The sequence below is a fragment of the Chanodichthys erythropterus genome, chromosome 4 (assembly GCF_024489055.1).
Source record: "Chanodichthys erythropterus isolate Z2021 chromosome 4, ASM2448905v1, whole genome shotgun sequence".
Lineage (NCBI taxonomy): Eukaryota > Metazoa > Chordata > Actinopteri > Cypriniformes > Xenocyprididae > Chanodichthys > Chanodichthys erythropterus.
In genome coordinates, this window is record NC_090224.1 from 29,675,704 (window position 1) to 29,703,420 (window position 27,717).

General features: G+C 40.9%; 1 protein-coding gene across 3 annotated transcripts in view; it reads left to right on the forward strand.

Moving 5' to 3' along the window:
- rps6kc1 (ribosomal protein S6 kinase polypeptide 1) overlaps positions 1-27,717 on the forward strand; it is an 87,573-nt gene that overhangs the window by 5,250 nt on the left and 54,606 nt on the right. For all 3 annotated transcript variants that reach the window (XR_010894998.1, XM_067384698.1, XM_067384699.1), the window contains exons 5-6: positions 22,253-22,346; positions 23,084-23,143. Coding sequence is in view for 2 of the 3 variants with exons in the window: in XM_067384698.1 (XP_067240799.1) it covers positions 22,253-22,346; positions 23,084-23,143 (154 nt within the window). In the remaining variant the exon portion in view is untranslated. The remainder of the gene's footprint in view (positions 1-22,252; positions 22,347-23,083; positions 23,144-27,717) is intronic.

Genomic DNA, 27,717 nt, shown 5'->3' on the forward strand with positions numbered 1-27,717 from the left:
TAATTATTATTAAAATTTTACGATTGTGTGCGTACACTGCGTCTGCGCTATTTCTCCATTGCGGCGTTTTTTATGTTGTGTAAATAGATGCTTGCTGCATTAGAGTCTGCATTTCCTACATATTGAGAAACAACTCGTTTGTAAGTTGGTGATAACGCTCTTATTGAACTCTAAACACCGAAGTAACACAAAAAGTGTGCGACAAATCTTTAGATATAAACTGTAAATATGGAAAACAATATGTAAATGATGTTTGTGTGGTTCTTGCATTAAAATATTAATGTGAGCAAACTTGGTCATTATAAAATGAAAATGCAAAAATGGTTAACTTTAAACACTCACAATATTCTGCAGCTCTTATTAATGTTGCTGAGAAAGAGTCAAGATAGAGTGTAGTCAGGCAACTATTCATTTACAAATCCAATAAACTTTTAACATTTTACAAAAATATTTAAAATGTATATTAAAGTGCCATCATTACTATGTATACTATTCAGCAGCTATTATTCTTAAACTATACACATGAAACCGATGGTAGCATAAATATCAGACATGTAATTGTGGCTCAGGGTAATATCAATCCTGTGTTCGTCAAACTTGTAGAGGTACCTACACTGTTAAATAGTTTGGAAAGATTGTAATGTTTTGGAATACAAGGCATAATGTCTGTTAATAAGACAATTTCATTTAAGTATTGTTAATCTGTCATTTTTATGTATAAGGGGATACTGGGGTGCTCCATTTAAAGGGGGGTTAGTTTACCCAAAAAAGAAAAATCTGTCATTTGTTACTTGCCCTCATGCAGTTCCACGCCCAAACAACAGCTCTTTGAGTGAAAAAGAAACAATAGAAGGGAAAAGGCTAAATAATGCGCGTCAAACTTGCCGATCAGGGGTTCATGCATGGCGATGTCAACCGCACGCGAGAGAGAACACTAGCTAACCAGAGAAAAAAAGTTCTGTCGTTTAAACAAACGATTTTCACTGCTCACAAACAGTCTCTCAGAGGGGAAAAAACTATAAAAGGGTACATGTTTGGAAAAAAATGTCTGTAGAACTTGCCAAAACAAATGTTCCAACTTCTCATCAACCTTGAATTCACACACACCGCGACAAAATGGAGTCATTACCTGCCGCAAACCAGTGTATAGGAGGCGTGGTCAGGAGAAAAACGTACTCGGTTACTAACGTAACCTCGGTTCCCTGAGATGCGTAACGAGTACTGCGTATGTGGAAAGGTCTCCTTTTTCCCCGTTACTGAAGCCTTTTTCAATAACGCAGTGTAACTGCATCGTCATTGGTTCACTCATAGACAAGTTGTTGAACCAATGACGGCGCGGCATAGCCGGGGTAGCTATATAAGCAGGCGCGTCGCCATAGGATTTCAGGTCATTCGACTGAAGCGACGACACTGAAGCCGCAGCCTCGTGGCACGGCATGTAACGCAGTACTCGTTCCGTATCTCAGGGAACCGAGGTTACGTTAGTAACCGAGTACGTTCCCTTTCGATACTTCACTCGTACTGCGTATGGGGAACGAATTCAACCGCGCCGTGCCACGGCAGGGAACGACTGGACTTGTCTTGGACACCGCGAGGGAACCAGAGGACAAGTGAGAAGGCTGGAGCCGTCGAACCCTTGTTACACTACCAAAAGGGGAGTTAACTCCCAGAGTGGCATGAAGCGGAGCTCAATAGAGGCCGCTGGATCATACCGAGATGACCGAGCTTGTAAGGTCGGGACATCCAAATGATAAAATCTGACAAAAGTGGACGGCGAGGACCAGCCGGCCGCCTCACAGATGTCTTTAATCAAAACTCCACTAGACCAGGCCCAAGAGAAAGCCATTCCTCTAGTGGAGTGGGCTCTAACTCCTATGGGGCAGTTGAGGCCCATAGAGGAGTAACAAAGAGTGATAAAGAGCTGATCGGATTGCCGGAAAGGCTGTGATCGCTCAACGTAGGTCCTTAATGCCCTGACGGGGCAGAGCAATTCCAGCTTTCGCTTGTCCGACGAGGGAGGAAGCACTGAGAGGGAAATGACCCGTGCTCTGAATGGAGTCAAGACCACCTTAGGGACGTAGCCATGCCTAGGTTTCAAAACGACTTTGGAGTCGTTGGGCCCGAACTCAAGGCATGCAGGGCTCACGGAGAGGGCCTGCAAGTCACCAACTCGCTTAACCGATGCTAGTGCAAGTAGCAGAGCGGTTTTGAGCGTCAGGGGCCTGAGGTCAGCTGAATGCAGTGGCTCAAAGGGAGGCCCTTTAAGAGCTCTGAGGACCAAAGAGAGGTCCCATGTGGGAACAGTGAGAGGACGAGGAGGATTTAATCGCCTAGAACCTCTCAAGAAACGCACCAGGAGGTTGTTTCGTCCCACTGACTGGCCAGCAATAGGAGCGTGAAACGCTGCAATGGCTGCTACGTAAACTTTGAGCGTTGAAGGTGTGGGACCCAGACTCAAACGCTCCTGGAGAAAAGACAGTATCGGAGATACGTCACACTCCACTGGGTCTATGTTGCGTGTAGAACACCAGTCAACAAAGACCGACCATTTCTGGGCGTAGAGGCGTCTCGTGGACGGAGCTCTCGCCTGAGAAATGGTATTCAGCACGTCCCTGGGGAGGTTAGCAGGCTCCCGTCGAGGGACCAGAGGTGCAGAGCCCAGAGTTCTGGCTGGGGATGCCAAATCGTCCTGTTCGCCTGAGAGAGGAGGTCCCGTCTCAGGGGGATCGGCCACAGGGCTTTCGTGGAAAGCCTGAACAGCTCTGAGGACCAAACTTGGCTCCTCTAGAGCAGGGCCACCAGGAGGACTCTGTGCTTGTCTTCCCTGATTCATCTGATGATCTGCAAGATCAGAGCAATCGGGGGAAAAGCGTAAAGGAGGGTGCTGGGCCAGATGTGGACCAGCGCAATGTCCTCCTTCGAGAAATAAATTGGGCAGTGAGAGTTGTCTTCTGAGGCGAAGAGGTCTACCTCTGCCTTCCCGAAGAACTCCCAGATCGTGAGAACCGTCTTGGGGTGGAGCATCCACTCGTCTGAGGGGACATTGCTCCGGGATAGCATATCTGCTCCCAAGTTTGTTCTCCCGGTTGTGTGAGTCACTCTGAGCGACTGAAACCTTGGTAATGCCTATTCCAGAAGACGCTTCGCCAGAGCGCATAAGCGGCTGGACGAAAGACCACCCTGGTGATTTATGTATGACACCATTGTCATACTGTCCGACTGGACATTTAATTATGGTTTTCAATCCGTAAAACTTTGCAATGTGTAGTTAGCAACATGAAAAATATGTATTATTATATACAGAAAGCAAGCAAAGGTTGCTGCTATTATAATCACTGAAGTTATCAGTTACAAAACCTTTATACTTTGTTGTTTATAATGAAAGGATTCATGAGTAGTATGTAGAAATCACGCTGAACAAAAACTTGTGGCTATTTTAAAGATTACAGAGGCTGACAGAGTGCATAGGGCCCTGGTGTGAGAGGGGCACTTGACGATCCTGAAATTATTAATTATTATTAAAATTTTACCATTGTGTGCGTACACTGCGTCTGCGCTATTTCTCCATTGCGGCGTTTTTTATGTTGTGTAAATAGATGCTTGCTGCATTAGAGTCTGCATTTCCTACATAATGAGAAACAACTTGTTTGTAAGTTGGTGATAACGCTCTTATTGAACTCTAAACACCGAAGTAACACAAAGTGTGCGACAAATCTTTAGATATAAACTGTAAATATGGAAAACAATATGTAAATGATGTTTGTGTGGTTCTTGCATTAAAATATTAATGTGAGCAAACTTGGTCATTATAAAATGAAAATGCAAAAATGGTTAACTTTAAACACTCACAATATTCTGCAGCTCTTATTAATGTTGCTGAGAAAGAGTCAAGATAGTGTAGTCAGGCAACTATTCATTTACAAATCCAATAAACTTTTAACATTTTACAAAAATATTTAAAATGTATATTAAAGTGCCATCATTACTATGTATACTATTCAGCAGCTATTATTCTTAAACTATACACATGAAACCGATGGTAGCATAAATATCAGACATGTAATTGTGGCTCAGGGTAATATCAATCCTGTGTTCGTCAAACTTGTACAGGTACCTACACTGTTAAATAGTTTGGAAAGATTGTAATGTTTTGGACATTGTCATGCTGTCCGACTGGACTTAAGACGTTGCGTCCCGTCAGGTGTGTCTAAAAGGCGCGAAGGGCTCAAATCACTGCCAACATCGAGGCAGTTGATGTGCAGATGGCTTCTTCATGAGACCACGAGCCGAAGGCCGGTCTGCCCTTGCAAAGAGCACCCCAACCTGTGTTGGGTGCATCTGTTGAGAGCACCGTTCTTCTGAACACCGCCTATAGGGGTACACCTTGACTGAACCATACAGGGTTCATCCAGGGTTTCAGAGCTGTCTAACAGGCCTGATTGACCCCGAAACGCAGGCGGCGTTAACATCTTGAACTTCCATCTCATGAGGGAAAGGTTCATGAGTCTGAGGTCTAAGATGGATCTAAGACCGCCATCACTCTAGGGAATGAGGAAGTAATGGCTGTAAATCGCTCTCTGAGGGGAGACCATTTCTATAGGCCCCTTCTCGAACAGAGACATCACTTCGGCTCGGAGGACGTGAACGTCGTCCGTGTTTACTGAAGTGGGAAGCACCCCCGCAAAAACGCAGGGGTCTGCGAGCAAACTGGAGCGAGTAGCCTTGAGATATTATCCCCAGAACCCACTTGATACTCCGGGGATGGCCTGCCAGGCCCGCGTGACAAGGGGTTGAATGGTGCCGGTTGGCGGGCCGCTGGAAGGGGGGCCTGCATACCGGCTAGTTTTTAGAAATGCTCATGCATCCTCATGAACGTGGCTTGCGGGGTGAAACCGGCAAACGACACGCTGAGAAACTCAGTAAACAGATATATGCTTCTTGGAAAAATATACATGTGTCCCACCTGAGCCAGGGGAGAGCATCAAGATATATTCCACAGAGCGGTGTCGGAAGTGAGACCGCTCTACCTCAATGAACATGGCTTGCAGGGCAGAGCCAGCAAGTCACATGAACAGAGGTCCAGCATAATGAGCATGTTAGTTCCACCAAGCACAAGTGAGCATTGAGCTCGCTTTCAGTGAGCGCATACATCCTCATGAACGTGGCTTGCAGGGGCAGGGCCGGCAAACGACACGCAGAGAGACTGGAATAATATGCTACATCAACTGATATGCTGAATATAAATAACATAGGTCTCACCTAAGACAGGTGAGAGTGTCGTTATATTTCTCAAAGGACGCTTGCAGGGCAGAACCGGCAAGCAACGCGCTGAGAAATTCAGCAAACTCGGCAGAAATACGCTGTATCAACTGTATATATACACACATATATATATAACATATGTCTCACCCGAGACAGGGGGAGAGCGACATGTTATATTTCTCAATGAAGCGGCTTGCGGGGCAGAACCGGCAAGCAACGCATAGAAAAACTCAGCGCAAACAGCAGAATCAGCTCCATTAATACAGTATAAAAACATGTTTCTCGCCCGAGTCGGGGGAGAAGGTCACGTTATATTTCTCAATCGACGCGGCTTGCGGGGCGGAACCGGCGAGCGACGCGCATTGAGATAAGGAAAAATACACTCACACAAATAGAAAATGTATCATGAGTCTCGCCTAAGTCAAGAGCATCATGTCAAATTCAGCTGAGAGATTGTTAACTTCTGCAAAAATCTGCTATATAAACTGAATGTTTATAACATGGGTGTCACCCAAGAGGGGGGAGAGTGACATGTTATATTTCTCAATAAACGCGGCTCGCGGGCAGAACCGGCGAGCAACGCATAGTGAAGACTCAGTGCAAACAGCAGAAAGATGCTCCATTAAATTAAGCATATAACATGTTTCTCACCCAAGCTAGGGAAGAAAGACATGTCATATATCTGAATTAACGCGGCTCGCGGGGGAGGGACCGGCGAGCGACGCACATAGGGAGAAATAAACTCACTCAGATAGAAAATGTATCACGAGTCTCGCCTAAGTCAGGGGAGAGCATCATGTCAAATTCAGCTGAGAGAGCGAGAGCTCGCATCCTCAACGAGTGCGGTTTGCGGGGGAGGACCCGGCAAATAACGCGTTCGGAGACGGCATTTGAAGCATACGCCAGCGAGAAAGTAAAAAATAAGCTCTGTACTCACCTGACGGAAGACGGCAGGGAATAAGCTGAATGCTCTCAGATGCTGAAGGCGGCACGAGGGCGGCGCGGTGAACAGCTGCTAGAGAACGAAGATCCGCGGAGCGATTGGCTCTGCATGTGCCACAGTTGTGGTGCGGCATTGTAGGCAACGCCGCCGTGAAAACGGCGATTGTAGCTCTTTTAGAGCAGCGAGAGCCGCTGGGAAAGCTCTTTTAGAAAGCGACGTTAAGCCGCGGGAAAAGCTCTTTGATCAGCTCAGTCCGCTGCGGGAGCCTCTTCAACGGCGGCGAGAACTTCTCCCAGGCGAGCTTCTTCCAGGCGGCGAAGGCTTCAGCCTGAGATCAGCGAAGAGTGATATGAAGTCGTCGCTGAAGGAGAGAGAACTGAAATCCTATGGCGATGCGCCTGCTTATATAGCTACCCCGCCCATTTCGGCGGGAATATTCGCGGGCTTTGTCGCCATAGGCCGAGCGGCTATGCCGCGCCGTCATTGGTTCAACAACTTGTCTATGAGTGAACCAATGACGATGCAGTTACACTGCGTTATTGAAAAAGGCTTCAGTAACGGGGAAAAAGGAGACCTTTCCCCATACGCAGTACGAGTGAAGTATCGAAAGGGAACTTCATAATTTAAGTGCATTTAACTTAAATTTATTAACACATTCAAATACATCCACAAATTAGTAGAATATACTTATATTTTACAAGTAATGCAATCAAACTTAAATATTTTAAGAGTATTGTAATTATGTGTTTAAATAAATATAAAATCCGAGCTAAGAATGTACTCGATACCTATTTATTTTTAATCTGAAACTCAATTTTCAAAACATTTTACAGTACTCAGACCATCAAAAATACAGCATTCGAAATCGATTGTTTTTCTCAAATCTCAAATCCCTAGGTTACACAGACAGCCCAATAGCTTCTTTCACCTTCAACCCTTATTACATAAATTGTTTTTTTTCTCTAGACATCTAATGTCATGCATCCATTTAATGGATAAAAAAAATAAAACTTTTATCAGTTATATTCACTCCTCTTTTGTTTGCCCACCGGCCTTCCATACATTTGAGGGGGATCTGTGGATAATTTACTAGTGGCTTAGCCAATGTATCACTTTGTCTCTGCCGTCAAATCTTGTAACATTTACATTTATCATTCTGATTAAACAAAGAAGACGGTGATTAAATTTAGACCCTCAGTTGAATTTAGACAAGGGTTTTTAACCCATGGACGGCAATCTTCAATTCCACAATTCTAATTTATATAAATGTTCTTAAAAATACTAATCCAGAGAATAATTAAAATCAACATCATAAATGACAAAAGTCATGATTACCATTAGCAGACAGAGCTGGATATCCAATCTCGTCCCATGTTCTGTATCATCTTTTCATAAGATTCAATCCGAAATATCGGCTTGTCAAAATTTGTTTCACTTAACCCATCTGTAATGATAAAACACTCATTCCAGAGATTAATGACACATACACACACTGAGGACAGAATAGTTTCCCCAAACTAACACATACAAAAGCTACTCTCACACACACACACTCACACTAGACACATGAATATGAACCGCTCATTGTCAATGTTTGCTTTTGGTTTTAAATCTAAAAACATATTTAAACATAACATTTTTCCTGTAGGTTTTACTCTTATTCAGTCTCAAAGCATGTCTGGGTTGTTTTGGTTCTAATCTCATTGCTTTGTTTAAACTTTAGCAGGCTGATAACAGACCGACAGAGTTCCATCCTTGCCTCCACTCAAGCAGTCTCTCTCTCTTACTGCACAAATAATCTTTTCAACAGAATCACAAGTCTGTAACTTAGACAGAATTTAATATTAAATTACTATATAGAACCCTTGGTCATTCGCAAAAGTTAAAATGTAAATGTTTAACTTTCAAATAAATTAAGACCATCTAAAATGTTATGCTAATAGCCATGTTGTAGGTTGTCTTTAGTTTAAATGTTGAATGCACTTATCTGTCTCTTGAACCTTCAAAATCAGTCTTTATCTTTAACCACCACCATGTCTACGAATTATGCTCTGCCATGTCCAATGACCTGCAGGAGTATAAACTATAATATAGACACATTAGTTCAAAATCAACACATTCTCATGGATTTGGGATTTGTAGTACTGCTGAATCTGAAACTTCTATACAATACTTGCCTATAGGGCAACCAACATCACGTTACTAAATTTTACTCTGGTCTCCCCAGAAATTACGGACAATCACCTCATGGTCTCAGTCGGCTCTTGAAAGCTCATTCCCATCAGCTCTTTATCAATAATCTCCTTTTCCTCAGGGTCTTGTCCCCTGGCATAGTGTCACAATGCTTGTCACAATGAAAAACAAGCCATCCTAGGAATGCGGTATCTGGTGAGTGGTATAGAGGAACACTTTTGGGTCAGACTGCTGTACCTTTCACAGCTCCCCCCTTAATGATGCTGCTGGCCTCAGATACATCCGCTCCACTCTCATATCCATCTCACTTAAACGCCTCCCATCAGAGTACATGCCCAGTGGCGGCGGTAACCCCTTGCTTTAGGATGTCCTCCGTCTGGCCAAAGAGGATCTTACCCGTCGTTGAGAAATCACCTCATGCACACTGGTACCCGCTCTTTCCCATCATGAAATCTTTGACCGTTTTCTTCAACAGAATCGTGTGTTTTTTGGAGCTTAGGGAAGTTGCATTCAAGAGCCACCAGAGCCATATGGACTGCCTAATAGTGTTAAAACATGGAGACAGGTTAAGACAGCAGTATTTAATCACTAAAATCATTAGACTGTGCATTTTCTCAGCAGCAACATATCAATGCTGAGAGAGACTATACTCAGTGAATTTAGTTCTCACAACTGTCCATTCAGTGTAATGTTCTGCTACATCTGTAACTGGAGCCATCGGCCCTGCACATGGTGGTGACAAAGATCAGAAAAAAAGTTACTGGTCATAGAAAAAAATTATCAAAATAGTTACTTGTATCATTCAAGGTCCGTATTACCATTTTAGAGACCTCTTTATACTCATCGAGTTTTCCTTTGACAAATTTAACTAATTTAACAACTTAACCTCTTTATGGCAATAATTTCTTTTAACATCTCTGTGTCCATGATTTTCAACTGAGACACTGTGCTTCATTATAAATAGCTTGTTATCACTTATGACACAAGCTCAGATAGCAGCATTTAGCTGACTTTGAGGGTGCTTTCACACTTGTCATGTTTGGTTCGATTAAAATGAACCCTGGTGCGATTGCTCGGTTAGTGCGGTTTATTTGAACATATGTGAACGCTGCCATCCGAACCCTGGTGTGCAACAAACAAGCGGACCGAGACCGCTGAAAAGATGGGTCTCGGTCCGATTCCAAACGAACTCTGGTGCGGTTCGAATGATATATGAACGCAACACGGACCAAAGACATGTAACCGAACCAAAAACAGGAAGACAAGACCCTAAAATGGACAGAATCCTCATGCATGTCGGTTTTTCTTGTCATAGTCGCGAGTTTGCCCATCACAGGCATCAGACGCGCGTCTCCATGCAGCAGATCATTTGTGTGTGTGACGGATGGATTCCTGCCGGTGTTTTGATTCCTTTACACATTTTATAAGCTCTTCACGAGTTCCCAGCTGGCCAAAATACCATCACATGCAGGCTACGCACACACATTTACCTCAGAAAACAGCATTGTTTTGGATGTTCGGTAAGTTCCGTCTCAAAATAGGCAACACGTCATAAAATCCGACCAATCACGTTGTGAATGTATCCCTATGCCTTAAGGTTCGGCATCTTTTGGTTCGGTGATAAAATTGCCAATGTGAATTCACGCTAACCGGACCAGGACTTAATGTTTTTTTTTCTTCTTTGGTCCGGACCAAATGAACCAAACAAACCGAACTACAAGTGTGAACACACCCTGAGTGAGAGAGACTGAGGGTTTCAGGACTGGCACACTGCCTTTTTATAACTTTTAACATCACACTTTATTTACCATCTTTTAACTCTGGCCCAGCTTAAGACTTTGCCAGAATTGACATGCGTTTTCAAATAAACATCATTTTTATATTTGTCTTTCACCCACATATCAGGGGATTTAGAAATTACAAACTTCCGATGGTTCCGAGGTTGAGTCTGTCATTTTGAACATCATAAACCAAACATTTAGAAACTTAATGCTGCTGTCCACGATTTTTGGCCCTCTAGCGGTTAATAGACAGAACTGCATGCGTCTTGCGGAGGAACATTCTAGCCGGAGCTACTTTTCTCTGTGTATGTCTATGGTGAGTCACGCAGTTACTGTGATACTCTGTGGTGGGTTCTACCAGTCTGGTCTGAAATAGTCTGAATATAATCACTTATTATAAGTGTACCATAATGATTCAGGAGAAGACAAAAACACGGTTTGGAAAATGGATTCATGTTGTATATTCTCATTATATAATTTTTGTAAATTTTTAACACAAAAAAAGTTGCGGACTGCAGCTTTAAGGTCCTATGATAGCAATTCTATCCTTTCTTTTGTTTACAATATTTTACAATATGGCAAAGTTTTCCCACACTGTCCCAAGCCGAGTTCAGACTGCAAGATTTTCAAAGTAGTCGGGTCACTGTTCTTTTCACACTGCATGACTATCTCGGCCAGCATTCAGTCGCTGCTGTGTTCAAACTGCACGATGGATCGGCGACAGAAGGTTTCACACTGCATGACTTTACAATAGGAAGAATTGCCGACAACTCTGTCTGGCACGCAAACTACGTTTCACAACCAAACACGCGAGATGTGACAAGGAAACAACGCGATATCACGCGTGCAGGACCGGAGTTGTTATTATTATTAAAAACGGTAGCCTGCAAGAAGCTTGCAATACGAGTTGTCTGTGCGCTGATTTGCAGCGAATATAAGAAAAAGAAAAGAAAAATATGGAGGAGGAAATGGTTGGGGAGACTGTGGATTTACAAATACGGGCGAGCTGGCCCTGCTCACCACAATTAAAACACTCCTTGTCATCTTTATCACATTGGGTAATCAAATTGAACCATCCCTCAGTTACTTCTGGGATTTTTCCATCAGGGGTTAATGGTACCCTGTCCATTTTACAAACCATGAATAAGCACAAACAGCTAAAACTTTAAATTTTTCTGGATCTTTCTTTGTTTGTAGCCAGTCAGGTTGTTTAACTTTCCAATCAGAATCAAAACTCTGACTAACCATTTTCTTAATAATCTTTGTCTTAGAAGTGAGAGCTTCAGAGCAGAGCTGCTTACAGCGTTTACTCTCTTCTGTCTCATTATCTGTATCAGGACTGATCAAGTTACTCAATTTGTCTGCCATATCTTAGTCAAAGTTAATACTCACCTGAAATAGATGGAGGCAGCGATCTTTAAATAACACAGCTTTGGCTTCTGTTTGATGAAACTGCAAAGTATACTCCAAAATCACAGTTACATACTGGTCCAATCCAATAAGGGTCACAAAATGTTTATTTTCGTCTGGATCGTTCCTGATGCATGCTTGACCAACCATCCCTATCTCTATTTCGTCGTTTTAAAAGGGATGTCACGATTTTCTAATATTCGATTAGTTGATTTAATTATAGAATATTGAATAGGTTGTGCGATTATCGTCTTCATAAAATTCCCCATTTGATGCGGTGGTGACTTGTAACCAGAGGGTGGCGCACGCTGCCAATAACGCACCTAAAAGCTGTCAATCAGCTCAGACATTGCCTCACACACACACTAGACTTGTGCGGCATAGAACAGACAGGGGCGCCTGCAGGATTTTATCTCAGGGAACGCAAAACCCGATTAAATCAATCAGTGAGTTGGTGGGAACGATCTAATGCTGTACAAATAGTGATCGACTGTCTCTTTCATGTTCCCCATTTAGAAAATCTGATGCATGTAACTGCACTCTGATGTGCTTGATGCTTCGTGAAATTTTTGTCGCATTTTTTCCAGCCAAGTGAATACTTTGCGTGTCAGAATGTTTGAATCCAGACCACTATGGAAGTTCAAGTCCATTTACTAAACATTTTAAATATATAAACCTGTAGCTAGGGCTGCACGATTAATCGCATGCTATTCTCACGCGCATTTCGTCAGTAAAGCCGGTTCCCTGATTAACGCTAAATCGCCATCACCTGTTTTTAAACGGAGCGCCTTTTAATAGACAGAGCCGTAGTTCACAGACAAGCCACGCAATATCGCGTTCATTATCGCAGGCGATTCATCTGTGATATGAACGCGATATTGCGTGGCTTTTCAGTGATCTACGGCTCTGTCTATTAAATGCCGCTTCATTTGAAAGCAGGTGATGGCGATTTAGCGGTAATCAGGGAACCGGCTTTACTGACGAAATGCGCGTGAGAATAGCATGCGATTAATCGTGCAGCCCTACCTGTAGCCTATACTACATCATCATATGTTCTCTCATATCCAGTATTTACAATAAACTAACAACACAATTTACTTGCCTCAAACAACTCGGTATGCATTAGTATTATTATTATAATTAGGGATGTCCCGATCACGTTTTTTTGCCCTTGAGTCCGAGTCATTTGATTTTGAGTATCTGCCGATACCGAGTCCCGATCCGATACTTAATAGCCTACATAAAAAAGAATAAAGAAGAGCGAAAAAACAGATCCAGGAACAGTGCTTTTCAGATTTTTCAGGTATCTAACAGTTTTCAAATAGTAATCAAATATAAAATATCACTGCATATTATCTTTACTGTATAAAATAAATAAAGATTAATCATTAAGTTACAAAAACTATTCAGTCAAGAGCAGTGAGTGATTTCTTTGTTATTTGTTGTTTGATTTAACATTAAATACAGGCAGCAGGAATAGTTGTTTTCCCTTTAAGACATGCACGATCCAGTTCATATACTGTTACACATGCGCTGTCTTTTCTCGACTAATATACGTTCACTTAAGACATAACCGACTATGTTTGCTAGGATACTCGCTAGGACGGGCATGTTGACATAATTTTTGTATGAATTTGTCCGCTGAAGCGCAAGACGTGAAAGAGAACTCAGTATTTGCGCGCTGACTGGAATAAGCGTGTGCGCGCTTCGGATGAGCGCACATAAATCTTCTCACAGCGCGCGCGAGTTCTCTTTCGTGTCTTGTTCTTTAAGGTTTAAATCAGCAAGGCTTAAATGAGTTAGTTTAAACACAGATAGCAACGTGTGCTGTTCAGGTCTCACCTGTATCAACACCCGGGTGATGACGGCGTAAATGACTGGACATTACAGCAGACGGCACTCGCAGTCAACAGTTTACAAAGAGTGACTGTTTTGTCCACGCTTTCTGATTATCGTTGTTGTAACGTTTTGTGCATCCATCGACTGAAACATACATTATCTGAACTCTGTCTGTTTTCCACGTTGCTATTTTAAACAAACCATATTAACCAATAGATGCGTCGTCATTCGAGATGGACCGCAGTGCAAGTGCCGTCCGTAAGTGAACCGTATGGTTTGGTTTTTTTTTTTTTTTTTTTTTTTTTTTTTTTACACCGAGAACCGTTGCACCCCTAATATATCCGAGTCCTGATCGGGAGGTAATGTCCGATTCCGATCGAGTCTGAAACCACATGATCGGGCCCGATTTCCGATCACGTGATCGGATCTGGACATCCCTAATTATAATTGTTTTTTTTATCTATTTCATCCATTGCCAGATTTAATATGTGAATTATATTATTGAAATAAACACATTTAGAGTCGTCAGGCTGTTTGTGCTTAACGGATAAAACAACGGAATTGTGCATTCAAGTTTATGGGTGCTGTAAATTTTACCTGCCACAAGATGGCACTGTTTTCGACAGTCTTGATGCTTTGAAACAATAAACCTTTCCCGAAACCTTTTAGAGAAAAGCTTCAAAGATTTAATAGGCTTCATTTCTTCATCTCTACTCAATAGTTTTAGGCCATTTTGCAAGTGTTTCAGTCGAATTTAGCTGTTTTAGAGAGCGTTTGCTCATTCTGTAACATCATTTTTCTTATGTGGAAAACAATGAAACTAAACTAGTCAGATTTCTTTTCACCCATACACACGTTTGACTTTACAACACACAAACGCACACCTTTATGTATTCTCATTCTCTCTTTCTCTCTTAATATGTCGAGTGTACTCAGATTTTAATAATCAATTTAAAAATTATGTAAAAAAATAAAAACGGCATTAATTAGCGCCCTCTCAAGGTACGCACAGTGCATACAGCCGTACAGCTGCAGGCGCCACTGAGAAAATTAAAATTAAAATTAATTTTAACATAAGTGGCGTCATTCAGTCTGTTCACAATATGTTATTACGTGTTTAGGCAGCCAAAAATCATTATGGCTTGAGATAGGCTTGCTGCGATAGGCGGTGTTCAGCCACAACAACGGTATCATCACTTGCCCACCGCGGCACCACCACCCACCGTCGTTTAGATTTATTTATTTTTTTATAATAATAAAAATCATTTAGTTCAGTAAGAGAACAGACAGTACAATTAAAATATAAATGTCTACTCAATTCAGCACGAGCCGAACGAGAGTCGCAGCACAAATCGGCAACAGTCAGTCAGAATTCACCTCACTTCGCCTCACTCTTGACTGACAAGACGACGGTGGAAGTTTTGGTTTCAAATCGAAATGCAAAAGCGTCCATTTAAGTGGGTTTGTCATTGTACTGCTTTGTTGTTGTGTTTTTCATTAAAAATAACAATGAACGCAGCATTCAAGCAATCGGCGCTAATTTGAAAGTGAAAGTAAAAGGCTCACGGCCACACAGGCGTTCATAAGGCCGTGTGTCCACCTAAGCGTTTTTAGCCAGCTGAAAACGCTAGGCGCTCTGCTTAAAACGCCCGTCTGTGAGCGCTTGAGAGCGCTTCTGCAGCGTATCGTTTTTTTCCGTTGAGACGCTTTGTTGCTATGATACGGAATATCGGCGGCACTGTTACTTATAACGGATTTTGCAGGTAATTTGTTTCAGGCTAAAAATGTTCACACAATGTGGAATAACTTGCTATGTATGTTCGGCAGTGGCGGAGCCAGGATTTTTTCATAGGGGTGGCCAGGCAGGGGCCAGCAACCAGTCTGGGGTGGCACAGAAATCTTCATTATTTCAACATAAAAACGAGTCTGACAAAGTACTGAACTGTGCCTACAACACAACTAATACAGTTCATTTGTACTTAATTAATTGAGATGAGTGAATGTGACCTTTTTTATTTTTTATTTTTATTTTTTATTTTTTTTGCGTTCCTCACTTGCAGGCATATTAGTAAAGTGGCTCACACTATAGCTAAATTTCAACTTGTCGAGTCAGCTTGTTCTAGTTCTCAAAACCCCACAACTTGTTCTCCATTGTTGCATATCTATGGATGAGACATGCAGATAACTACATACTGTAGTTCAAAGATTATTCTGTTTCAAAAATTAACCAAAAAAGTAAACACTAAATTTAAACTTTCTATATAGTCAAAATAAATAATTGCAACAGTTCTATCATACCTAAATTAATCTCATACAAAGAAAAAAGTGTTCTCTTTTGAATTCCCATTTGCTGATGCAGAAGTCAACAGCACATAAATGCCAGAATGTAAAATTAATTATTTTAAGCATTTAAATGTTATAACTTTTGTTTGTACTTTATAAATTATTGCAAATTTAGCATCTTCTAATACAAATGCACAGTTCTTACATTTATTTATGCATTAAAAAAAATTACATATCAGTTTGTGCCTTAGGCCTATATTGTGATCTGACATAGCAGAATATTTTAGTCCAGAGACACGTGACGCATAAATCTCAAATAGGCCTACATACATGCATGCACAGTTTTGATGCAGCTTTAATCGCTTTTTTTGTCATTTCATAACTTAACAGACGACAGAACTATGACTTTGCATGCTCGTAATTTCTTTTACGCTTTATTTATTGTGAGTAGGCTAATATACAGCGCGCCGTATTTGCGCGTAATTGAAAACTGGTGGCCAAAGGGATGGCCAAGCTTAGGCCAAGGGTGGCCACGGCCACCCCTGGCCACCCCCTGGCTCCGCCCCTGATGTTCGGAGACCAGCAATATTAATTTCTCATCCATTTTGTTTCTGTTTGTTGATGTCGCTGTGCAGCAAGAATGTGACAGTTGGTCGGAGTTGTATTTGTCCCGCCCCTCCTCCACTCTGATTGGACGGCTGGCTAAAAAGTGACAGTGATGAGCGCAGCGTTTTACTCAAAGTTGAACATTCTTCAACTCGAGGCGACCTGTAAAAAAACGCCCAGCTCTCAGCGCTTGAGCGTGAAAAAGACGCTCAGCGCCTCGTTACTCTCTCGGCGTTTAAAAAACGCGGCGTTCCCATTGAAAACAATTGAAAAAGTACGCTCGGAGCTGGAAAAACGCTTAGGTGGACACACGGCCTAATGGTGCGGAGAGCAAGCATTTTCAGTCTGCTCCGCACAGTTATAAATGACTGTGTAAAAAAGATTGAAAGCGTGAATGGTCTCTCTCCCTCTCTCTTTCCGTACATTAGCCTATACATGTGTGATGTGTGTATATGGGGGAGGGGTGCGATTTTCGAATAATATTCAAATAATTCCCAGCGATTTTCGAATATTGTTTTTGCTTGAAATGCCCATCCCTAGTATTTAACTAAAAGCTTAATCTCTAACTTCCTGAATCACTAAATTCGGGTGCCCCTGTCTGAATGGAAGAGTCAGAGAACTTTGGTTCATGAGACACTAGTAGCAAACCGGCTTACTAGTGACCTCCTACCCTTCAATAGGAAGGAGTTATTTCAACACCTTCTGCCTCTGGCTTCCAGTGTTCCTCCGACCACCTCAATGGAGTGGAGTTATCACCCACCATCTCCCTCAGATGGCGTGACACCAGCCTGTATCCAATGATCTGGTGCACCACACTCACCTCTGAGTGTGTACATAAACTCACCATCTCACTTCCCAGTTTTCTCATACCTTCCAACCAGACAGCCCTAACAAAATAATAAAACCGCTTCCTACCTTGTTTGTTGTTTAGCCAGGGATGTCACCAAAGAATGATCACCCGCATCCTCCATCATAAAACTGTTGGGGATAAACAGTTTAGGACCCTTGAAACCAGATATGTTGAATAAAGACCCGGAGTCACAGTTTAAAATAAAATAAAATGAAGAAAAATTTAATGAAGAATAGTTTGCAGTTTCATCAGCAGAAGTCAGCTTCAAGTCTCACAAGGAGTTCGTAGGCCGTTCTGCGTACATTCACATTTCCATAACAGTTAGTTGACTCTGTTAGAGTATAATTATGTCATTACTTCAGGTTGAATGATTCTGATTGGCTAAGGAAAATGGACAAATTTAGTTATCTTCCATGCATGGACAGATAGTCAGAAGCATATCTCAATTCGTCAGGATGCTGACGAGCGGACTCTGGATTTAGGTAACGTTACTGGATGTCCTTTTGGTTTCATGACATGGTGTCTGCTGGTCTTAAGCAGAGTGCCAGTTGTCCAGTACAAAGTACCTGCACAGAACGCTTAGTGCACATACACAGATACACATGAGTCACAACTTCGTCAAGGCTGAAGTTGATCTGAGCTCTGCTCTGAGCAGGAAACTTTCCCAAAACATACTGATAACGTACTTTTCTCTCAGTCAGAGGTACAGACAATATTCAAACTTATTTTCTAGTGTTTGAAAAGGAAAAGAAATGCTTTAACATACGTTGAAAAAGTCATTCAAATAATTTAACAGAAAGATAAATGTTGATTAATGAATTAAAAGATATATATTGAAGCGGCAGTGGATTCCAGAATCCATTCCTTCACCTTGGTTAATCTTCGGAACACAAATTAAGATATTTTAGTTGAATTTCGATGGTTCCGTGAGTCCTGCTTAGGGAGCAATGACATTTCCTCTCTCAAGATCCATAAAGGTACTAAAAACTCATCTAAATCAGTTCATGTGAGTACAGTGGTTCAAAATTTATATTATATTATATTTATTATATATTATAATATATTATAAAGTGACGAGAATGTTTTTGGTGCACTGAAAAATACAAAATAACGACTTGTATAGTGATGGCCGATTTCAAAACACTGCTTCAGGAAGAATCCGAGCATAATGAATCGGCGTGAGAGAGGAAATGTCATTGCTGGCTATGGAGGCCTCACTGAGCCATCGGATTAATTTGTGTTCCGAAGATTAACGAAGGTTTTACGGGTGTGGAACGGCATAAGGGCAAGTAATAAATGACAGAAATTTCATTTTTGGGTGAACTAACCCTTTAAGTATAGCACAATTCATACAAAAATATCAGTATTATACTGTTAAAACGTTTTTCTATCAGTGAGTGCTATGTGTATAGTTGTACACATTATTATTATTATTATTATTATTATAAAAAAAAAAAAAAGTGTGATAAATAGTGTCGATCAGTGGATACTCCATGGCAAAGGGGCCCGCACACACTGTCTTTGCATAGGGCCCAAGATTCGGTGCTACGCCCCTGTCCAGCGCACATTGTTTAAATAGCAAATGAAGTAGTTCGTATTTGTAATACAGGACATGGGAGGGGTCTGCTAGAATTTTCTTTGCGTGTTTAAATATGTTAAATTATCAAAGAGAATTTGGAGGAAGGGGAAACTCCCTTACCCCTATCACTTTCATTGCTGTATAAACCAATCTGTTTATTTGTGATTTAAACTTAACTGATATGTTACCAAACCAAGCTACAATTCCATAACGTAAAACACTATAATTTACAAAATGATAAAACAACATCAGTGCCCTCTGTCCAACCCCAAACACCATGAGTTTTCGCAAGAAGTAAAGTCTCTGTTGGTTCCTAGTGCATACAGAACTCGCATGGGTATTCCAAAACAGATTACAGTCAATATGTACACCCAAGTATTTGTCAGAATGAACCTGGGTAATACAAGTGTTCTGGACCAGTAATGGGGAATGGTTCCCCACATGTCCCGGGTCGAAAATCATTTCTTCTGTTTTCTTTTATTTATATATTTATTTATAATGAGATGATGGTCCTCGCATCGTTGTACAAACTTTTTAACCTCCAAACTATAACTAGAAATGTCAGTATCCATATCCATATGTCCCAAAATAGCAGTGTCATCAGAAGACTTTACAATAAAAGTTCTGGAATGAGTGCTTGTACAATCATTCATATGTAATGTAAACAAAATGGGAGAACACGCACATCACCGAGGAACACCTGCATTGATGACTAGACTCAGATAATGTCTGATTCACTCTGACCTGCTGGGTCCTGTTGGTTAAAAAAGAGTGATGCCACCTAATAATATATGGATTAACAGACATTTGTCTGAGCTTACTGAGAATGATGTGTGGCTGCAGAGTATTAAATGCAGAGCTGAAGTCTACAAATAACAGTCTAGCGTAGGCCTTAGGGTTTAAAATTAAATGTAATATGGTTAGTATAGCATCATTAGTACCCCGATTGTCTTTATAGGCAAACTAATATGGATCTAGCTGTCTCTCAGTGTTTGACTTCAGCTTCCACACCATAAGCTTTTCCAAACACTTCATTACAATAGAAGTCAGGGCTACTGATCTATAATAATTGTTTTCTTGAGGAACAGGTTTTTATGGAAGAGGAATAATGATTGCCTTTTCCAGAGAGATGGAACTGTAGAGTCAACTGACTTTTGAAAGACAGGGACCCAAGGTGGTGTAAGTTCCTCTGCACACATCTTCAAAAGAAAAGCTAAAACATCATCAGGGCCTGTTGCCTTAATAGTACTTACTCTTTTAAAGAGTCCTATGACTTCCCTGGGACTAATGTCTATCCTTGAAACACAGTCATCAATTTTTATGGTATTAATGGCACTGTCCCATTCTAGAGAGAAATCATGTGAATCAAACCTGATGTAGAAGCTATTCAAATAATTTGCCATAATGTGGTCATCTGTTGTCTGCAGTAATTTCCTAGTATTTTTGTAATGGATTTCATGATATTCCACAGTTTCTTTGTATTATTTGCACATAAGTTCTTCTCTATGGATTCTTTATATATATATATATATATATATATATATATATATATATATATATATATATATATATAATATATATATATATATATATATATATATATATATAATATGTATATATATATGTATATGTATATATATATGTATATGTATATATATATGTATATGTATATATATATGTATATGTATATATATATGTATATGTATATATATATGTATATGTATATATATATATATATGTATATATATATATATATGTATATATATATATATATATATATAATATTGATTTTAACTCTTAATTTTCAGTTTCATCTCCCTCTGTGCTGATCTTAGTTGCACTTGATCTTTTTTACTGAAGGCAAGCCTTTTGCGCTTAATACAGTCTTTGATATCCTAAGACTACTTGTTAGGATACAAATTTATTGTTCTTTGGGGTATCACAGCATCCACACAGAGGTTAATATAAGCTGTAATGACTTCTGTGGATTTATTCAAATCTGACTCATGGAAAATGTCCCAGTCTGTGTTCAAGTGACACCCTTTCAATGTTTCAATACTGTCAGTGGACCAAGCTTTAACAGTTTTTACAAGCAGGTTGCTCCTCTTGAGGGCTGAACTATAAATGGGAATAAGCTGAACAATGTTATGGTCAGAACTGGACAGTGGTGGTTTAACTCTCGCTTTATATGCATTCTGGATGTATCCATAGCATTTATCAAGAATTTTTAGTATTTCTGGTGCCACATTTAATATACTGTTCAAATCCAGGTAATGACATTTCTAGTTTACAGTGATTGATATCCCCCAAAATGAGCATGGGAGAATCTGGTGTATGTTGTAGCTGTCTATGTACACAATCCGCCACTTGGGCTGCAGCTCTCCCTGCATTTCCACTGGGGGGCACGTAAACAACACACAACAGTGTTCCCAAACTCCCTTGGAAGGAAGAACGGTCTACGCATAGTACTCAACATCCTGATTGCAGATAGTCTTAAACTGTTGTTGTTTCTTTGACTACACACTCTGCATCCTACTCAAAATGGTCCTACAATCCACAGATTGAGAAACATTGTCTAAGCTGATGTGCCTTTAAACTACTCTGTTTAAGGACTCTGGTTATGTCCCGGGGACAAGTGGTGATTGGGGGTGGGTGGGTGGGGTTTACTCAGCATACCCAGTTAAAGAAGTCACCACTCACCACTGTGGTGCATGCACAATTTTGTGCAAATAAGACACATAGCCTAGTTTTTTTTTTTTTTTTTTCAAATCCATGGCGAAAACATTTTTGGCACGGATATTGATATGCATATAATGGGGGCATTGAAGGATTTAGAGGAAAGAAAAAGGCAATTGACTGAAGTAGCAATAAATAAAAATTGTATCCATCTATTGTATCATATGGGGAACTATGCAGAAACTGTGCAAGAACACTCAGGTCATGCTTGTAAAGACAGGTACTAAGTTTTGTCTCAATGCGTCAAGATATTGAGATGATATAGCCCATATAGTGCCCTTATAGCATTCGGGATAACGTTATATCAAATGAAGATTATGCATCGGTACTCTACTGCTATTCCTGAATGTCCCAAATCTGAAATGTTTTATAGTCTACCAAATTTGAACTAATAAGCACTGTTATTGCAATGCATTTTTTTTAAATTAGTGCAGTTCAATTGTCATTAATTTAGTTCCATAATCATATCATATAATTAGTTTATGCATTAAACGATAACGGTTTGGTAAATCAACACAAAATGTATAACTTTTGGATTTTTGTACTGTTCAAAAGTTAGTATAGACATGAGTGCAACTTACAGCTGTTGGTGGTGCTAGTTGGTTTGAGTTTAAAATAGTCAGTAAAAATGTATTCATAAAAGCAAATCGGAATGAAATGCAGTAAAATGTAGGCAATCTGATTTACATCTTTTCATGCATTTCTTGTTTGTCATTTCCTCCCCTTCTTACAGTAATTAATCTCAAATGTTTTGTATTTGTGTGTTTTAGGGTGGTGAGGTGCAAGACAGCTCTGAGCTCATCGGGCCAGCTGAGCCCTTCTCCGATTTTCTAGCTGACAGTCTCTTAGATAGCAGCTCTGAAGGTAAATTCTTCATTAAAGTGTCAAAAACTTGTTTTGTTAAAGACGCACATAAAACATTTCCCACACCCAAAAGAGTTGGCATGAATGAATAGTATAAAAAAAAAAAAACTACCTTAAATGCATTTCAATATAATATAAAACACCTGCAGAAACTATTGTGCGAGAAGCCACAGTTTTTAAAAAGTCAGGGTTTGAAACTGTTTCACTAACTATCCAAAATTAAGTTATCGGCCATCCAGAATTTCTACTAGCAAAAGCAAAAATATCAGAAATAAACCAGATTATGATAAGCATTGCTTATATTTAAATATATTTATTAGCAAATCTGATTAATTGAATGGCTTTCAGTTTTACAACAGTCAATCATTGTTTGTGGATACCATTAGAATAAAATGTTTATTAAATAATCTCTATGACTTCAGTGTATTGAAACTTCTCTTTTATTGACATCCGTAAAAATAAAAAAGCCAAACTGTTTTCACTCCAGTGAAAAAGTTCACATCAAAAACTGTGCAAATGGAAAGAGAAAGCGTTTGCATTTTGCAGGTTTTCATTCAAACACTGATGACAGTATGGAAGCATTAGGTAGTGTTCATGTATCTGTTCAGTTCAGTTTCATATCTGTATATTTTTGTTGTTATCTTGCCATTTCATGACTCAGAAAAATGTTTAATTTATTGATTGAATTGCTTCTTTGCTCTGATTTTGTCTTTTTTTTCTATGTTCTTTTTCTGTAGCTCCCAAACATATCAGTTTTGTGGATGATTTAATAGTGGCCAACCCATCTGAACATGAGCGTAAGTGAGATGATCCTGAATGTTTAAATAATGTTGGCACAATGCCAAAATTTCAGTATTCTGTACCAATACCAGTAAAATTTTACTATACCAATTTTGGTATCATGGCAAAAACTATTGTAACAAAAACTATTTAACTATTTTATTTAACTATGTAGAAACAAAGAATAAAGAAATTGAATGAGTTAATTTTTAACGCTTAAAATAATTATAAGTAAATAACCTTGGCATGTAGCCTATTAGTCTAATTTTGACATATCAGATTGCGCCCTTTGCTATTGTCATTGCTATTGTCACTGTCAGTTTATGCAGTTTCTGATTTAATCCCGCATGTAAAAAAAATAAATAAAAAATTTGCAAGTCACGTCACCTTTATTTATATTGCGCTTTATACAATACTGTTTGAAAGCATGGTACAAATATGGGACAAATATGGGACTAATTAATTTTTCTCGTCTGTAAAGTAGCTCTAAAGAAGCAAGTGTAGCTAGTAAGCTCGATGTCTTTATGATGCAATCATCAATAATTAGGTCAAATAGAAGTTGATTTCAATTGCATCAATACCAGACTCGTCCAGGGAACAGAGGAGCTTTGCTTGAAACACCTGGAAGAATGGCCATGGTGTGTAGCGCTGAAGCAGCTTGGCCTGCGGATGAATAGGCCGCGGTCGTCCTGCAGGGCTTAGAAGGAAGGGCCCTCTTCCAGCCCACAGCCACAGGAGGGCAGAAGTGAGCAGCCACAGCCTCGTCCAGGGGAGGCATTTGCTCGTAGCCCTTCTCCTGAGAGCCATCAACTGAAGTGAGAGCTGCAGAAGAGGAAGTGCGCAAGCGGGCCGAGTAGGGGGCATGACTTAGTCAGCTCGTTGTGTACTTCACCTCTTTCAGCAAGTGGTGTAAAACTGCAGAAATAAGCTGCTTTTAGCGCTGGATGGCGGCAGGAAATGCGCTGAGAAAGCGACCAGAAGCGGGCGGCTCGAGAGCGGTGCTCGAGGGCGGCAGTCTGCGAGGGCGCCGGCGCTGCTGAGTTCGGCGATCTCAGCTGGTCCACAGCAGTGCCTCTTCAACGGCGGAGAGAGCTTGTTCCAGGTGGTGAAGGCGTTCAGCAAAGATCCAGCGAAGAGCAGTCATCGCTGAAGGAGAGAGATCTGAAATCCTATGGCGAAATGCCCGCTTATATACATTAACATTACATTAAGTCATTTAGCAGACGCTTTTATCCAAAGCGACTTACAAATGAGAACAGTAGAATCAATCAAATCAACATGAGAACAACAGTATGTAAGTGCTGTGTGAAGTCACAGTTATGACAGTAAAGTGCTCGTAGCAAGGATTTATTTATTTATATATTTTTTTTTATATACACAAATAGATGGAATGAAGATAGAAATCAAGGTAAGTGCTACTATTACTGGGTCAAGTGCTGACGAAAAAGATACGTCTTTAGCATTTTTTTGAAAGTGGCTAAAGATTCAGCTGCTCGGATAGAGTGTGGCAGGTCATTCCACCAGCCAGGAATAGACCCGGAGAAGGTTCGTGAGAGTGATTTTGTGCCCCTTTGTGATGGCACCACAAGCTTCTGGAGGGCGCATGAGTCTGAAGTAGCGAGTTAAGGTATGGCGGTGCAGAGCCAGCGGTCGTTCTGTAGGCAAACATCAGAGCCTTGAATTGGATGCGAGCAGCTACTGGCAGCCAATGCAGACTGATGAAGAGAGGAGTGATGTGTGCTCTCTTCGGCTCGTTGAAGACCAGTCTTGCTGCAGCATTCTGGATCAGTTGAAAAGGCTTGACAGTGCATGCTGGAAGTCCAGCCAAAAGAGCATTACAATAGTCCAGTCTGGATAGAACAAGAGCTTGGACAAGAATTTGTGTGGAATGCTCCGATAGGAAGGGTCTAATCTTCCTGATGTTGTACAAGGCAAATCTGCAGGACCGGGTCGTTGTAGCAACATGATCTGTGAAGCTTAAACAATCATCCATCACCACTCCAAGGTTCCTGGCTGTCCTGGAGGGAGTAATGGTTGACGACCCAAGTTGAATTGAAAGGTTATGACGAAGTGTTGGGTTGGCACCGACCACCAGCAGTTCCGTTTTTGCAAGGTTGAGTTGAAGGTGGTATTCCTTCATCTAGGCAGAAATGGCTGTCAGGCAACCTGCAATACGACCAGCAACCGTTGGATCATCTGGTTGGAATGAGAGGTAGAGTTGTGTGTCATCAGCATAACTGTGATAGGAGAAACCATGATCCTGAATGACAGATCCTAGTGATGACATGTAGATGGAGAAGAGAAGTGGTCCAAGCACTGAGCCCTGAGGTACCCCAGTAGCAAGATGATGTGACTTGGACACCTCACCTCTCCAAGATACCCTGAAGGACCTACCTGAGAGGTAAGACTTGAACCACTGGAGTGCAGTTCCCGAGATGCCCTTCGACTTGAGTGTTGACAGGACGATCTGGTGGTTAACGGTGTCAAAAGCAACAGACAGATCCAGCAAGATGAGTACTGATGATTTTGAAGTCACTTGTGCCAGTCTCAGGGCTTCAGTGACTGAGAGCAAGGCAGTCTCAGTTGAGTGGCCACTCTTGAAACCAGACTGGTGGTCATCAAGGAGGTTGTTCTGTGTGAGATAAGTAGACAGTTGGTTGAAGACAACTCTCTCCAGTGTCTTTGCAATGAAAGGAAGAAGGGATACTGGTCTGTAGTTTTCTAAAAGTGCTGGATTCAGAGTGGGTTTTTTAAGCAGTGGGGTAATCCTAGCCTGCTTAAAAGCTGTGGGAAATGTTCCAGTGTGAAGGGAAGAATTGATTATGTGAGTGAGTGCAGGTAGAATTGAGGAGGAGATGGCCTGAAGAAGAGGAGTGGGGATGGGGTCTAGGGGACAGGTAGTAGGGTGATTGGAGAGGATGAATTATGAAACATCTGCCTCTGAGAGCATGGAGAAGGAGGAGAGGGTTTGTGTGTTTTCCGTTAAGATGTTATTGTCCGTGTGTGGTGTGGGGAATTGGCCGCTGATGGTGGTTATTTTATGTGTGAAGAATGTGGCAAAGTCATCAGCTGTAAGAGCTGATGTGGGAGTGAGGGGAGGAGGGCAAAGAATAGAAGAAAAGGTTTTGAAAAGTGTGCGGGAATCAGTCGAATTGTTAATTTTAGTGTGATAGTATGTGGTTTTAGCATTGGAGACATCAGTAGAGAAAGAAGAAAGGAGTGATATAAGCTAAGGTCAGTAGGATCTTTAGATTTGCGCCACTTCCTCTCTGCAGCCCTGAGTCTCGACCGATGCTCATGAAGAGCATCAGAAAGCCAGGGGGCAGAGGGGGTGGCACGGGCTAGTCTGGTTAAAAGGGGGCAGAAGTCATCTAAGCAAGATGTTAGAGTGGTGCAAAGAGTGTCAGTAGCATTGTTAGTGTCCAGTGATGAGAACTGGTTAGGGGGAGGAAGTGTGGATGAGACCAAAGAAGATAGTTGAGATGGTGAGAGAGACCGTAGGTTTCACCGAAAAGTAACATGTGATGGAGTGTGTCTTGAGTTAGGGGTCAGGTTGAGATTAAAAGTGATGATAAAGTGGTCTGAGGTGTGTAGTGGAGTAACCAGTGCATTGTCGGTGGAGCCACAGCATGTGTAGATGAGGTCCAATTGGTTACCTGATTTGTGGGTAGCTGAAGTGGCCACTCGCTTGAGATCGAATGAGGCAAGTAGAGTGTGGAAGTCAGCAGCCTGAGGTTTGTCTAGATGGATGTTGAAATCTCCAAGTACTAGCAGAGGAGTACCATTCTCAGGGAAGGATATAGCCATAAGCCCCGCCCATTTTGGCGGGCTTTTTGGCGCACTTCATCACCATAGGCTCGCACAGCTACGCCGCGCCGTCATTGGTTCAAAACGTTTTCAAGTTTGAACCAATGGCCGTGCAGTTACACTGCACTATTGAAAAAGGCTTCAGCATCGAGCTTTTCCCCATACGCAGTACGAGACAACTATTGAAAGGGAACTCACGGTTCGCATCGTATTATGGTTTTTGAGTCACAGATCGGATAATTTTTCGGATCAGCAAGAAAAAAATATTTTGGGGGTGGGGGGTAACTTTGCTTTCCATTTAATACTTAAAGCCCACTTTAAGTACTCTGATACCACATCAAAAACTACTAGCCTAACTAATAAAGTTTAAACATTATTAAAGGCAAGTAAACAATAAGTAAAAAACAAATACATGAATTACAAGCATAGATATGTACAATATAGCCTAACAAAGTTACAAATAAAAAGAGGTCTAACTGTATTATGCATTAATAATTAAATGTAAAATAACACTGTTCACATTATAAATTTAATATAGATTAATCTTTGTTAAAGCTGTGTTTTGTAGTTTAACATTCATGACATATAGACAACAGCAGGTATTTATAGGCCGCTGTCACTTTAAAATATATATATATATATATATCCTTCTCTTGTTCTTTTTCTTTTGAGACATAACCGACTGTGTTCACGATAACACTTGCAGAGACTTTTTTATTTTATTTTATTATGAATATGTGTCCATCCGGGTGCAAGGAGACGTGAAAGAGAAATCAATTCGGAG